Source organism: Abramis brama (assembly GCF_963993115.1).
Source record: "Abramis brama genome assembly, chromosome: 7".
Lineage (NCBI taxonomy): Eukaryota > Metazoa > Chordata > Actinopteri > Cypriniformes > Leuciscidae > Abramis > Abramis brama.
The window spans coordinates 21,419,511-21,434,034 of NC_139969.1; the positions used below are offsets into that span (position 1 = coordinate 21,419,511).

General features: G+C 37.9%; 2 protein-coding genes across 2 annotated transcripts; one reads left to right on the forward strand and one right to left on the reverse strand.

Moving 5' to 3' along the window:
• Positions 1-1,739: 1,739 nt before the first annotated feature.
• hectd3 (HECT domain containing 3) lies at positions 1,740-10,496 on the reverse strand. The gene is made up of 21 exons (XM_084118839.1): positions 9,847-10,496; positions 9,432-9,592; positions 8,234-8,326; positions 7,630-7,765; positions 7,381-7,502; positions 6,981-7,094; positions 6,605-6,687; positions 6,334-6,499; positions 6,167-6,248; positions 5,690-5,872; positions 4,449-4,501; positions 4,052-4,116; positions 3,875-3,978; positions 3,598-3,711; positions 3,404-3,493; positions 3,095-3,301; positions 2,814-2,943; positions 2,392-2,466; positions 2,210-2,291; positions 2,054-2,125; positions 1,740-1,957 (listed from the first exon to the last, which is right to left on the reverse strand). Exons 1-21 carry the CDS (start codon positions 10,192-10,194, stop codon positions 1,873-1,875), a joined length of 2,565 nt encoding a protein of 854 aa, XP_083974965.1. The 5' UTR covers positions 10,195-10,496; the 3' UTR covers positions 1,740-1,872.
• A 191-nt stretch (positions 10,497-10,687) lies between these two features.
• On the forward strand, positions 10,688-14,405 carry acadm (acyl-CoA dehydrogenase medium chain). Its single transcript, XM_084120151.1, has 12 exons — positions 10,688-11,052; positions 11,624-11,735; positions 11,844-11,941; positions 12,023-12,092; positions 12,505-12,605; positions 12,686-12,766; positions 12,869-12,999; positions 13,069-13,177; positions 13,293-13,433; positions 13,522-13,617; positions 13,715-13,963; positions 14,046-14,405. Exons 1-12 carry the CDS (start codon positions 11,038-11,040, stop codon positions 14,115-14,117), a joined length of 1,275 nt encoding a protein of 424 aa, XP_083976277.1. The 5' UTR covers positions 10,688-11,037; the 3' UTR covers positions 14,118-14,405.
• Positions 14,406-14,524: the final 119 nt, after the last annotated feature.

Below are 14,524 nucleotides of genomic sequence, written 5' to 3' on the forward strand. Positions count from 1 at the left end.
CAAATTTGAAGAGGATCAGATCAAAACTGTAGGAGGAGTTTGTTAAAGTACAACATCAGGAAATTACGAAAAATGCACAAAATCTAGGAGGAAGTTCAAAATAGCTGACTTCCTGTTGTGTTTAGGGCTATGCTCCAAGAGACTTTTTTGTAGGTATTGGGTCATTACATGTATGTACCAAATTTCATACCTGTACGTTAAACCTAGAGCCGGGGCAAAATGTGGGGGCAATAATTTACCGAATTTGCCCCCCCCAATTTTGAAAACCATATCACACGTAAATTTTCACCACTTCTGAAGCGTGTGCAAAGTTTCATGAGTTTTCGAGCATGTTAAGGCCCTCTAAAACGCGATTCACTTTGGAGAAGAAGAACACCATCGGTGCTCGGGCCCTAATAAACGGAGCAAAAACAATAGGGTCCTCTCACCATCGGTGCTCGGGCCCTAAATATGGTTTTCATCGTGTTTATATCAGAATGTTTATTTTTAAACCACAACCTTCTTGGAGCCTCTTTGAATGATACAACCCTCTAATGTCAGAATGTTTATTTTTAAACCACAACCTTCTAAGTGCTTCTTTTACTGATATTTTTAACGATATCTTTAGCATTTCTCATCCAAACAACGTCAAACTTGGCACTGCACTTACTCGTGCCCGTAGCGAGACACCTGTCGAGTTTGAAATCAATCGGACTAACGGTTCGAGAGATATGCGAAGAACAGACATACACACACACACACACACAGACAGACAGACGTTTCTGTAATTTATATATATATATATATATACATAAAAACAATAATTTATAACCATGCTCTACATATTTAGTTTTCTCACTAATTTGCTGCACCCAAGGTCATAGAACTACTGGACTTATGCAGTGAATCAGGCGTGCAACATGGTGTAATGTACTATAAATTGCATCTGTTTTATTTCTAGCCTACATGAAAGTTTATTTTATTGAACAAATTGTTACAATAATTTTACTGAACACATCTTTTTGCATTAGACCAGTAGGATTAGGTGCAAAAATAAAAAAAGGCTTGGGCTTTTCTTGTAAATCCTATTCTACCATCACAAAAAAGTTTTTTTATTTATTTTGTACAGGAAATTAACTCATTGTGAAATATACAAAACCTAGGTTTCACTCAGTCCCAAGTATTTATATTTGTGTATATAAAAATATTTATATAGTATATTATAAGTCGTCTTTGTTTTTGCTCATAACAAGTCCATAAGCAATGTTCTTTTGAGAAGAGTAGCCTACATGAAAGTATGTCAGTAACTGATGTCTGGCCTTGAAGAAACAACATTCACTTTACTAAACATTGATGGCTTTAACTTTAAACACTGGGGATTTAGAATTAGGATTTTTAGGCTTTTGAAAAATGTAAAACTAAGAAATTTGATTCTGGACTATGACATTGCTCATATCTGTCATATGTTCTGACTTGAATTGAAGCACAAGCTGTTCTGTTAGATCATGGCGTTCTTGAAGTTCATGTAGCTTTGTTTAGTGCTGCTGTCAGTAAAGCAAAAGGGGGACATTACAAAATAAAATTATTTCATATTCAATAACATTTATTTTTCAGTTCAATTTTTCAAATTGTTATAATGGTAATATATTTAGCAAAAAATACAAAACGCTAAATTGAAATTGTCATGAGTGGTCTCTGTCGATTTTCCTACAGTTTCAAACAGTTTAATTATTAAGCTTGAAAGAACTGCAAACCAGGAGTTGTTTTTAACATATTTATTTATACTGTACAGATGTAATTGGCAATAGTGTAGACAAGGTCATGTGCACGGTGCTACAGTTCGTTTATGCCAAAACCCTGCTATGTAAAATTAGTAAACATGGCAAAATCAGGTCACTCCTCCCAAGGGCTCATGTCTGTGTCTATGGCCACACAGTTATATGCAGCATAGCGAAGCTTCTCTTCACAAACTTTAGCACTGCGGATTAAACACATTTAAAATACAGTCAAAAAAGGTAATAACTTTTATTCCGTTATTATGAAATCATCCAAATATTATATTACATAAACACACCTTGGGTATTTGGGTAGATAAAGGGTGCTGGAACATGTGGAAGATTGAGGAAGTGCATCTGTGGATTCAGACCTAGACACAAATGCATTTGTTTAATGTTTATTCAGATCACAACCTAAATGAACATGATCTCTTGTTATTTTCTTTACAACTTACCCTTGTTTGTCTGGGAAGATGTAAATGGGAGCAGGAAGACGACTTCTGCCAGTCACAAACCTCAAAAACCTGCTACGATCCTCTGGCAAAAGTGTAAATAAATCAACATGAGAAATGTAGGTACTTCCTTTTGCAAATAACTAGAAACAGTTGTTTCACGTATGATAAGGAACCTTACTAACCATTGGTGAAGTTCATCAGGGCTTCCCATAAGTACTGCACTCTGACATCTGTTTGTTCCAAGTCTTCATAGCGTGCTGATAGAAAATAATAATAATAAAAAAATTATATATATATATATATATATATATATATATATATATATATATATATATAAATATAATGCAAGTATTTTAATGTAATATATATGAAAATTCCCATTACATTAACAAACATTTGATAAAATTCTAGCAAAACAAAACACTTAATTCAAATTCAATATAAAACTTGTTGAAAGTTTAATAAATAATAAAAAAGTTGAGAATGACTGCTGTACAGAACTGTTATACTTTCAGCCACTATTCGGTTCAGCGCCTTCGAGAATTCATGCTGAGGCAGAGAATATCAATTATTTAATGCTCATGTCAGCTGCTGTATGACTCACTGAGGCGTTTAAGGGCCTCCACTGTGATCTCTGGGTCTCCGCACACTTTCTTCTCCACTTCCTGCCATGTCAGGAGATCAAGCACAGCTTGCGGCACCACTTTCACCAGTCCTGCCTGCATGGCAGCTACCTGTAGTGCAGGAACACAGCTTGGATTAAGCACAGGATTTAATGGACTGATTGAGAAATATATGCTTAGTACGTCCTCAAAAAGGATGTTGTTTATTCTGTTAATTCCAAATGCAATAGTTTTAACAGACTTTTTTTCCTCTTGTTTTTACCTGTTCCCGGCTCTCTTCTAGTCTTGATTTCTGTACCAGGCGTATGAACTCCATGCGATCCTCATATCGGACCACCACTCCACTTCCTCCTGGAATCAGCTCCACCAGCCGCCCGTCACTCAGGGGTGTGGTGTACACAAGCTCCTGGCCGAACTTAAAGTCAAATGTGTCCTTGTCCATATGCTCCATAGCCTCCAACAACTTCACCTAAGGAACAACATCAAACATGTTCCATCAGTTCCACTGATTCCAGTAGTCAGCACCAAGATGCAAAGAAAAGACTGCGGGAGAGATATATGGGCTTCTTACCAGCACTGAATCTACTGCAGGAAAATCTTTCGTCCAGCTGACTGTTTCTCCAATCAGCTGCTTCCACACCAGCCCTGGCAAAGCCAGAACCTAAAGGATAAATATTATGAAATCTCCTTTTCTACCAAATGATCAAGGAAAGCCAACTTTAAATGAATACTAAGGTCCCACTGCAATTACACAACACAACTGACCAGAAAGTCTTTTCCACGAAGAGCTGCACCCATTAGTTGCCCAATCCACTCAAACTTGTGGAATTCTCTGCATGAAGGATTTGGCACATAGAAGTCTCTGGCCTCTCCAGCTCCCTAATACAAAAACAGTTTAATCTTTAGATAAAGAGAGGTTCATAACTACCTTGTCAGTTACATTAGAGTTAACTCCATTGCAATGGATTACAGCAGGGTTAAAAAAACAAACAAACATAAAATGTACAATTACAGAAAGTGCATGCAATCACTTGTTTGTTACCTGGTTAGAGGTTCGAGTGAAGAATGGCAGTGGTACAGGGCACTCTGATGAGCTGGGACAAAGCTCTTCAGACATGTCTGCTAGGCTGTCTCGAAATCCACCGCCTGCTAGAAAGAAATCTCAGATGAGGATACTGTTTAATTTCAGACATGTGAAATAAGTTTATCACTGTATGACCTTGATCGATGATGCCTTCTGCAATGAATTTACACTCCCACCACTGGTCATATCGTGCTGGCCACCTGTAAAAAAAAAGAAAGAAAAAAAAAATTATATATAAAAAAAAAATATATATATATAAAAATATATATATATTTGTGTGTATAAAGTATAATACAATTATTGTTTATTAGAACTAGTATATTTGTTGTTCATAGCATTTTGACTATTTAAAAACATTAAGTACAATAAAGTCCAGTAACTTCTGTGACTTCACCAGATATATATATATATATAGAGAGAGAGAGAGAGAGAGAGAGAGAGAGAGAGAGAGAGAGAGAGAGAGAGAGAGAGAGAGAGAGAGAGAGAGAGAGAGAGAGAGAGAGAGAGAGAGAGAGAGAGAGAGAGAGACTACCTGTAGTCCAGAGTTTTTTCATACTTGTCAGACGGCTTCAGACCCTCATACACCTACATAACGACAAATTAAAATTATAAACACTACTATTCAAAAGACTGGGGTGTCTTTTGATCTCTGTAAGATTTTTAAGTCTCTAAGGCCGTGTGTCCACCAAAGCGTTTTTAGCCAGCTGAAAACGCTGGGCGCTCTGCTGAAAACGCCTAGGCTATCTGTGGGCGCTTGAGAGCGTTCTGGCAGCGTTGCGGTTTTTTTTCAGTTGAAACACTTTGCTTGTTATGATACGGAATATCCGCGAGAGTGTTACTAGTATCTCATTTCACACATATTTTGTTTCTGTGTTGATTCTACATAACAATGTCGATACAATATAATGTATTTTCTCTGGCTCTTGTTTTAAATGATTTTGTTCCGTTATTATGCTTGTTGTTGTCATCTGTTGACGTTGTACAAGCAGAATGTGGCGGTTGGTCGGTGTGGTATTAGTCCCGCCCCTCCTCCACTGTGATTGGATGGTTGGGTAAAAAGTGACAGTGATGAGCGCTGCGTTTTACCCAAAGTTGAACATTCTTCAACTCTCGGCGACCTGTAAAAAACGCAGAGCGCTCGGCGCTTCAGCGTGAAAAAAACGCTCAGCGCCTCGCTACGCTCATGGCGTTTTAAAAACGCGGCGCTCCCATTGAAAACAACTGAAAAAACACGCCAGCCGCGAGTAAAAACGCTTTGGTGGACACACGGCCTTATTCTCACCAAGGCTGCATTTGTTTGATCAAAAATACAGTACAAATGGTAATATTGTAAACATTGTATAACATTACAATAAAAATAAATGTTTTCTATTTCAGTATATTAAAAAAAGCTATTTATTCCTGTAATGGCGAATCTGAATTTTCAGCATCATTACTCCAATCTTCAGTGTCACATGATTCTTCAGAAATCATTCTAATATGATGATTTGCTGCTCAAGAAACATTTCTAATTACTGTCAATGTTGAAAACAGCTGTTTAATACTTTTGTGGAAACAATTTTTCATGAATATTTGATGAATAGAAAGTTCAAACATACAGCATTTATTTGAATTAGAAATCTTTTTTTAATATTTTGAAAGTGTTTTGCTGAATGCAGCACTAATTTCTTAAAATAAAAAAATAAAAAAAACCTTTGCACGGTAGTATATGTGTTAGGCAAACACAGAACAAATACATTTTGTACATATATAGGCACATGTTTTGTGGACTACCTGAGTGAAGACAGCATTTTTACACGTGGAGTCCAGAGTGGGGTTGTCACGGTGCTCCATGGCAAGGCGACGGTTGATGTAAAGGCGGGGCATGAAGTTAGGCTTACTGGTCTCAGAGTCCTTCAGGCACTGGGTGATGAGGGCAGAGCGACGCTTGGACAACAGCAGGAACTGCTTTATACACTACAGAGCAGCACAAAGTTTGCGGAAAGAGTTAAAAAAGAGAGTTTGGCATGGGGTGTGCGATATGACAATATTAGATTGTGAGTGATTAAAATGTCTCTAACATTCGCCCCATGCTGCACATTCCTATCGGTTACAGTTTTTTTTTTATCATCTTTATCGCGGTTACTCTCGTGTGACATTACGGTTTTTCATCATCACGAAAGTTTATTATTTGCATGCGATTTAAAGCCTTGCCAGTTTAAACTTCTGATATACAAACAAGACACACTTGTCCTAGAAAAGAGCACTAACTTTGATCTGGTTGAATGTTCCAAGGCTGTAGTCCCATGCAGGCACCATATGTGGCAATAGACTATCGAGGAGTGTGATGAACCTTCAGACAAAAACAAAAAAAACAATACTGAGTCAACAAAAGCTCACATATAGGCCTTACCAAATCACATATTGCTGGGTGTTACCTCTGAATGACCAGAGCACGGCGATAGAGGACATCAGGAGGGGTGCCCTCCAATCTCGGGTAGCGCACTAGGTTGGGAGACTGGAACACGTCTGCGTTGAGGCCCAAGTCACGCTCGCAGGACGATTTGATCTTTAGACCCCTGATCCGTACATCGATTCCTTCATCTACAGCAAAATATAATGACAAGAAATAGCTAAGAATCGAGATGAACAGTCATGAGTCTGGCTTTCTCTTTCAGATGACAGCATGTCATGTCAGATGAATCTTACCTCTGCATTCCTCAATCCTGATCTCAATGACAGGCAAATGTGATGTCATGTCCTCCAGAACACAAACCTCTCCTATTAAGTTGCTATTAGAGAAATAAAGCCATACTGTTGCAATATTCAAAACTGTATACAGCCTTTACATATTTATAACTTGAAAATGGTGCTACTAATATAGCATGAGCATATACATATAAAATGATAACTGGCCACAAAAACTGGGCTTTTAAACCACACTTAAAATGTATGAAAGTTATTGAATTTGATAACAAAGAGACATTTATTTAAGAAAAATGTAAATATCCCAAGCACACTTTCCAAACAAAACATTGCACCAAAAAAGTTTGGTAGGCTTTAAATAATGAAACACATTACTTACTCATCTATTGTTACATCACTGTATTTCTTGAGATTATCTCCCTCTCCACCATATACAGTCACTCTTTTGGGCATGTAGTTATCATCTGTTGAGTCCACTGTTAATATCAGTTTGCTAAAGGAAGAGAAAATAAAAGAATTTATATGTTTTTATGTTCAGAGTTTATAATCTGACTCAAATACGTTCAGATCAAATATGATGTTTACAAACGTGTTTTGGAATGCGATCAGATCGGATTTCATACGATGTTGACACACCGAATATTGACAACACGGTCTCAGCAAACTCTGATTTCAGACAGTCAGTCTCAAAGGTTTGGATTGATAACCAAACCAGGTTTGAGTGCATTGTGAACAAAGTCCATGATAATTAGAGTGACTAGCAAATCAGTTGTCCTTACTTTACCACAGTGCCTCTCTTCATGTGCAGACGGATCCAGTGCTGTCCCTGCATGCCATCGCTCTCCCAGAATGTCTCAGTGTCTCCATCTGTCAGGCAGCTTGCACCACCACTGGGGTCCTCCTTCAAACGTAAAAACTTACTTACTACTAATGCTACTTAGTACTAGTCTAGAACATCTTATTTATATGTTCACTCACAGCACTCTGCCCTTCACTAATACACAAAATGATACTAAGCCCTCACACACCGAACTAGAAGACACATCAATGCTGGTCACGCATTGCTTCACACTGCCAAGATTTTCATCTTCCTTCCCAATGTGGTCGTAGAAGTAGTGTACGAGGTCCTCGTCACATTCAAACATCCATGTAGGAGGGACATACCTGGAAGACAGAGATTGCATACAGTACCTCACAGAATTAGGGCAGATCTAAGTCAATAACATGATGCAAATTTTTTTTCTGGATCTACTCAATTATTCAAAAAAATGTATTCATACTGTACAGACAATTATTTTAGTTTTTATTTTAATTTTACTTGAATACACATCCTCTACAAAAGCATGTTTTTAATTTTCTGATATCATAATGAAAAAAAAACAGGCTAATTAAAAAAAAAAAATAATAAATAAATTATATATATATATATATATATATATATATATATATATATATATATATATATATATATATATAAACATATTTGGACAAAACTTCTTAACTGTTTATTATTAATATTAGAAAATATGAATTAGACTAAAACAGGAAATATCAGTTTTTTATTTAATTATATTATAGAGAATTGTTTTGTCTTTTTAAATTTTTTGTGTCAGAGGCAGAGCATCCGTTCACCTCAGCTTTCGAACAGCGGCCTCGTCCGGCTCTGCAACCTTGGGTTTGGCACCCATGTGTAAGGAGTTTTCCACATCCACCACCTGCTCCCACCTACATAGCCATTAAAGAAAAATGCTGGTTATTTATATCCATTGAATCGTCAGAATTGTATTAATTTTTTTTACTATCAACAGTTTTATATGTTAATACACGCATTTCACATTGACAGTCAATTCAAGTACTGAGCCATAACTAAACTGAATATGTCAGACTTCCTAGTTAAATTTTAATGGCAGTTTATTTTATAGAATGCAATTAGAACATTATAAAAGTTTTATCCCCTGCCTTCTGACCAGAGATATAGATTACCGATGTGTAGAAAGGCCAGGTATAATAAGAGTTTTGTTCCTGTATCTATACGAGCTCTTAAACACATAGGAAATCGGCCATTGATCCTGTATGTCATCTTATGCTCTCTCTTTTTTTGTGATGTCTGTGATTGGTTTTGATTGTATTATGATATGTGACCCTGGACCACAAAACCAGTCACAAGTCGCACGGGTATATTTGTGGCAATAGCCAACAATACATTGTACGGGTCAAAATTATCGTTTTTTCTTTTATGCCAAAAATCATTGGGATATTAAGTAAAGATCATGTTCCATGAAGATATTTTGTAAATTTCCTACCGTAAATATATAAATCATTTTGTGAGTGAATGCAGCACAATCGCGAATATAAATGGACAACTTTAAAGGCGATTTTCTAAATGTTTCGATTTCTTTGCACCCTCAGATTCCAGATGTTCAAATAGTTGTATCCCGGCCAAATATCCTAACAAACCATACATCAATGGATGGAAAGCTTATTTATTCAGCTTTCATATGATGTATAAATCTCAATTTAAAAATTGTGACCCATGTGACACAGGGTCACATATGTCGATAATTTAATGTTATGTGTTGTCTGTGTTATTACTGTGTAACTAATTTCCTCTCGAGGACAAATAAAACTATATCTATCCATCTATCTATCTATCTATCTTTGATGTCACTTTTGATCAATTGATGCATCGTTGCTGAATACAAGCATTTATCTTTAAATAAATAAACGTACTTTTGAATGTCAAAATTTTGCTCACAATTTGAAGATTCACAGTGTAAGTTTACATGGGGCAGGGAAATAGAGAATGGTGGACATTTAAAAATTCACAAACCTGCTACAAGGCTTGTGGTCATAGCCAAAGAGCTGCTGTTGGCGGCTGATGGTTTCGGGAGATTCCACCGGCACAAGTCTGTCTCCACCTTCTGTGTGTTTACACACCAGGATCCAGCCCTCCTCTATGTCCAGACCAGCACGATACTCCTCCAGCTGCTCCTGTGATGGACAGAGCACTCAAAAAAATCAGAGTGACAAACAAAACAGGCTGACTCTCATTTGAATGTCCATTGAACTGAAGAGTGGAAGATTCCGGGAGCCACACCAACACATTACATGCAGTGACGTCATGAACCAGGAAGCCCCGTGTATTCTGATATCAATGATGATACAGCAGATCAAAAAGAATAACATCTGACTCTGACACCAGTTCCAGGCAACACATAATAATACATATAAGTTACATGTTCTACCTTGCTTATTTTGACCCACAGGCCATGGCCGTTGCAGTACTCCTCCCCTGTTGTCCGTATACATGTCGATTTCTTGGGCTCGATGTTGCACTTGCATGATTTCTTGTGTGGCGCCTGATGCGGGCTCTCCCTCACCGACACCACGCTTTTGCCACCCGAGGTGCCAGCTGTTGACGAGGACGCGGAAACGGAGCCCGACGACGAATCCTTGCAGATTTTGTAGCAAACCTCTTTCGGCACGTAACACAGGGACTCCGGCAGATGTTCACTTTTTCGGAAACATTCAATGCACTTGTTTAAAAAGCGTATTCTCCCCAGGAGGATGTTGGGGTTGACGTCCGGAGACATCCCCTCCTCAAGTTTGAGTGCGCTAGCCGGAGAGCTAGCTGAGGATGTGTCAAAACTGAGCAGTTCGGCCGTCAGTAAGCATTACACTCGCATATGCTTGTCATTTAGTTACCTGTCTGTCCGCTTTTATTGATATCCGATGTAATAAACGAACAGTACGACAAAAGACTAGATACAGTTAAGCATTTTTACTAGCGCCAAAGCTATGGATACTGGCATCTGTCAAGACAGCTATGTCACCGGTCTAAAGGGCGACCCGCCCATGTGTGTGTTTACTCATCCCCCTACTGGAAAGACTGCCTTCTTCTTCTTCTTCTTTTTGAGTTTTTAAGGCATCCTTTAAGTTGCATTACTGCCACCTTTCGGTTTTGGAAAGACTGCCTGCTACACTCCACTCATTTTGGTTTATTATTTTTCTTATTCATTTTAAGTCATAACGTTTTTAAATCCTATTTTTTAAAATAAGAATTAGGATTATTTAAATAATTTAATTAAGATTGGATAGTATATGAATAAATGAATTACATACATACTGTATTACATACAGAAAAGAGGGTTGAAGCAAAGGTTATTTCTTTAACATAATATTAATAAGATTATTGAAGACACGATTGGTCTTGTCCTCCAGATCTTGAGGATTAAAAACAAATCTTCATAAAAAGATGTAATATTTTTATCATCTTTGCGGTTTTATAACAAAAGTAGGGCAAAAGTCACTAGAGCGACGGTGCTTAATCACGTGATAAAACAGAGGTCGTTGATTGGTTGGCACTTCATGATTTCTGTTTGGTGAACATTGTAAGGGCATTGAAGGATCTGAGCTGCTGAAGCTGAGAAATAGCGATGCTTTTTAACAAGGTATTTACGCATTTCTCTTGACGTATTGGCGAACAGTAACTATTTTGTATATGCATGCCATTTTATTTGTTTCAAATCTACAATCTGGTGAATTTGAGAGATAGCTATAGCCTAACGCTAGGCTGTTAACGTTAGATAGCTGAATTCCTAGTCGACGGAACAACTAACGTTAGTCTACGCAGTTAAGAGATAATATCATTACATCTGGGATCATGAAGTTTTCACAAATGTGATACGTTTATTGATTAATTTGTTGAAGTTTCTGCTCTTCTACTCGTAGTTTTTGTAACCCTGTCTATAAACAAAGTGCCTGGCAGGATATAAACCAAGTATTGACTGTACTGCAAATATAGCATACAGTATCATACTTTTGCCAAACTCATTCTATATTAGAATTATATTAATTTAATTAGATTTTATTCAATTAAGATGACAGTGATTAAATGCAATACTAATGTATAGGTTAAATTGTGGATTATTTGAATGACGGAATTTTACAGTGGAAAATCTTTAAAATAGTAAGGTCAGTGCAAAAATTTGTAATGATCTGTATTTAATCATTGTCCAACAGGTTTTGAGGGCAGGTGTTCAGGCTGGACTCAGGTTTCAGAGTTCTGGCCCTCAAGCTAGTGCCAGAGCAGCGACTGCCAGCTTGAAGGGAGCTCATGGAGGCTTCAACTTTGGTATGTATGATCATCCTCTGATTATAATGTTACTTCTGCTCACTGTGTTTTCAAAAATGCCAAGGCACCATTACACCATCTCAACACACTATTCCTCAAATTTAACAGAATTAACTGACCAGCAGAAAGAGTTCCAGGAGCTGGCAAGAAAGTTTGCACGAGAGGAGATTGTCCCAGCTGCCCCAGCATATGACAGAAGTGGTGAAGTAAGTTATTTAAATCTACCTGTCCACCATATTACATATTTTGATTTGCCAAAATTGTAATGGGTGATTTCCTCCTGGCAGTATCCATTTCCTCTCATTAAGAGAGCATGGGAGCTGGGTCTAATGAATGGACATATTCCTGAGGACTGTGGTAGGTACTAGGTCCTAGCATTATTGAGTGACCTGAAGGCTGATGCCCAAAATTATCATTCTGTCATCATTTACTTGTCATTCCAAATCCAAATCCAAACCTAAACCAAAAAAAAAAAAAAAAATTCCATTAAGCATAAAATTTTATATTTTAATAATCTACTGATTGCTAGTTATACCATAAAAGCACCATAAAAGTATCATAAAAGTAGTCCATATGTCTAAAGCCATACGAAAGCTTTGTGTAAAGAACATCCTGACATTTAAGATGAAATTAGCTGAAATGCAGCGTGAAAGTCAAATGGAACCCTTTTATGGCAGGGGTTTTCAAAGTGGTGTCATAGGAGTTTGGATCAACATGAGGACACTATTCCTTTAATTCTGACCATGTTGGATATTGCAATATGTTCCAGGTGGAATGGGTCTGGGCATATTTGATGCCTGTCTCATCACAGAGGAGCTGGCCTTTGGCTGCACTGGTGTACAGACAGCCATTGAGGCAAACTCTCTGGGAGTAAGTGGAGTTTTAGGACCTTATTTTTGAGCGTGATTCATTTAATAATTATATTAAATGTTTTTTTTTTTCCCATGCAGCAAATGCCAGTCATTATTGCTGGTAATGATGCCCAGAAGAAGAAATATTTGGGCAGAATGACAGAAGAACCTCTAATGTGTGTAAGTTTGTCATCATTTCTCTAATAATCAATATTTATGAAGCTTTCCCATAGAAATAGTAAGTACATATATACACGCTTTTGCATGTGACCGTGTTGACAGGCGTACTGTGTGACCGAGCCGGGAGCAGGCTCTGATGTGGCTGCAATAAAGACCCGGGCTGTGAAGAAAGGAGACGAGTATGTGGTCAACGGTCAGAAAATGTGGATCACCAATGGAGGAAAAGCGAACTGGTAGGTGAACTGCTTTGGATTCATAACTATTTTTGGGGCAATTATAAACCTTTTTGTTTGCATTTAAAGGTACTTCCTGCTGGCCCGCACAGATTCCGATCCCAAATGTCCTGCTAGCAAGGCTTTCACAGGCTTTATTGTTGAAGCTGACACCCCAGGAGTCCAGCCTGGCAGAAAGGTAAGAGCTGCCGACAACCGCAGTCTGATGCACTCAGACGATACTTAGACATTATATTAATACCACTTTGAGATTTTGCACTATTTGCTTATGTCTACATTCTCCTGTTTAACAGGAACTGAACATGGGCCAGAGATGCTCAGACACCAGGGGCATCACGTTTGAGGATGTAAGAATCCCGAAGGAGAATGTTTTGATCGGAGAAGGAGCCGGCTTCAAGATTGCCATGGGTGCCTTTGACAAGACCAGACCACCAGTAAGTGTCCTTTTGCAGTTATTACTTCTAACAAATTGCAGTTGTCTAATTCATAATGCCATATCAACCATATCTTGACGCTTTTCAGGTGGCTGCCGGTGCAGTGGGACTTGCACAGAGAGCACTGGAAGAGGCCACAAAGTACGCTTTGGAAAGAAAGACTTTTGGCAAGTTTATTGCCGAGGTAGGTGTATGTTTGACAACAAAGTTAATACAGTAAATTCTAAATTAAATCTACTTAATTCTACTGTAATAATCTGCTTCTGTTTTCTGACCCCCAGCACCAGGCAGTGTCATTCCTTCTGGCTGAAATGGCCATGAAAGTGGAGCTTGCCAGGATGGCCTATCAGAGAGCAGCTTGGGAAGTGGATGAGGGCCGCAGGAACACCTACTATGCATCGATTGCCAAGGCTTTTGCTGGAGACATTGCAAACCAGTGTGCCAGTGATGCTGTTCAGATCTTTGGTGGGAACGGTTTCAATAGTGAATATCCTGTGGAGAAGCTGATGAGAGACGCTAAGATTTACCAGGTCAGGATTGTAGACCTTTATTAATTTGTTAATTTTTAAAAATGCTGAAATTTGATTAATGGCTTATTGTCTGAATCCACAGATTTATGAAGGGACTGCTCAAATCCAAAGGCTCATCATCTCAAGAGAACATCTTGGGAAATTCAAACAGTGAACCTGTAAACCCAGGACTTCCATGCCAAGAGCTAATCGTTTGTACATGATGATGTATTTGATCAATAGATCTCAGGATTGTATCTAACAGATTGTAAATTGCCTACACAGAACTCACGTTGCCTTATGTCATATCAGCATGCCTTGCCATCTTTGTGTTTGTAGCGTTAAACAACTAAGTTGATCAATTGTTAAGCTGAACAAAGTAACATGGTTACATAGCTCTGTCAGAATTTTTTTTGTAACTATTACGTTCTCAAAATAAAAATAAATAATCTGCTTTGAAAAAGTGTTCGTTTTCTTGCCTGAACGATTGTGGCCAGTAGTAGAAACTGTATTATTGACATTTTAATTACAAAATAAGTAATATTTAGCAGTGTCTTATATAACTTTTTTTTTTCGTGCAAC

What these genes read in the sequence shown, in the direction of transcription:
- hectd3 (XM_084118839.1), bottom strand. Translation starts at nt 10,194, where the DNA reads ATGTCTCCGGACGTCAACCCCAACATCCTCCTGGGGAGAATACGCTTT. An exon ending in AAGAGAGGCACTGTGGTAAA is followed by an intron (nt 7,095 to 7,380) that starts GTAAGGACAACT and finishes CTCTTCCTTTAG; the next exon opens with CAAACTGATATTAACAGTGG. An exon ending in AGTGATGTAACAATAGATGA is followed by an intron (nt 6,688 to 6,980) that starts GTAAGTAATGTG and finishes TTTCTCTAATAG; the next exon opens with CAACTTAATAGGAGAGGTTT.
- acadm (XM_084120151.1), top strand. An exon ending in GAGTCCAGCCTGGCAGAAAG is followed by an intron (nt 13,178 to 13,292) that starts GTAAGAGCTGCC and finishes CCTGTTTAACAG; the next exon opens with GAACTGAACATGGGCCAGAG. An exon ending in GAGACGCTAAGATTTACCAG is followed by an intron (nt 13,964 to 14,045) that starts GTCAGGATTGTA and finishes CTGAATCCACAG; the next exon opens with ATTTATGAAGGGACTGCTCA.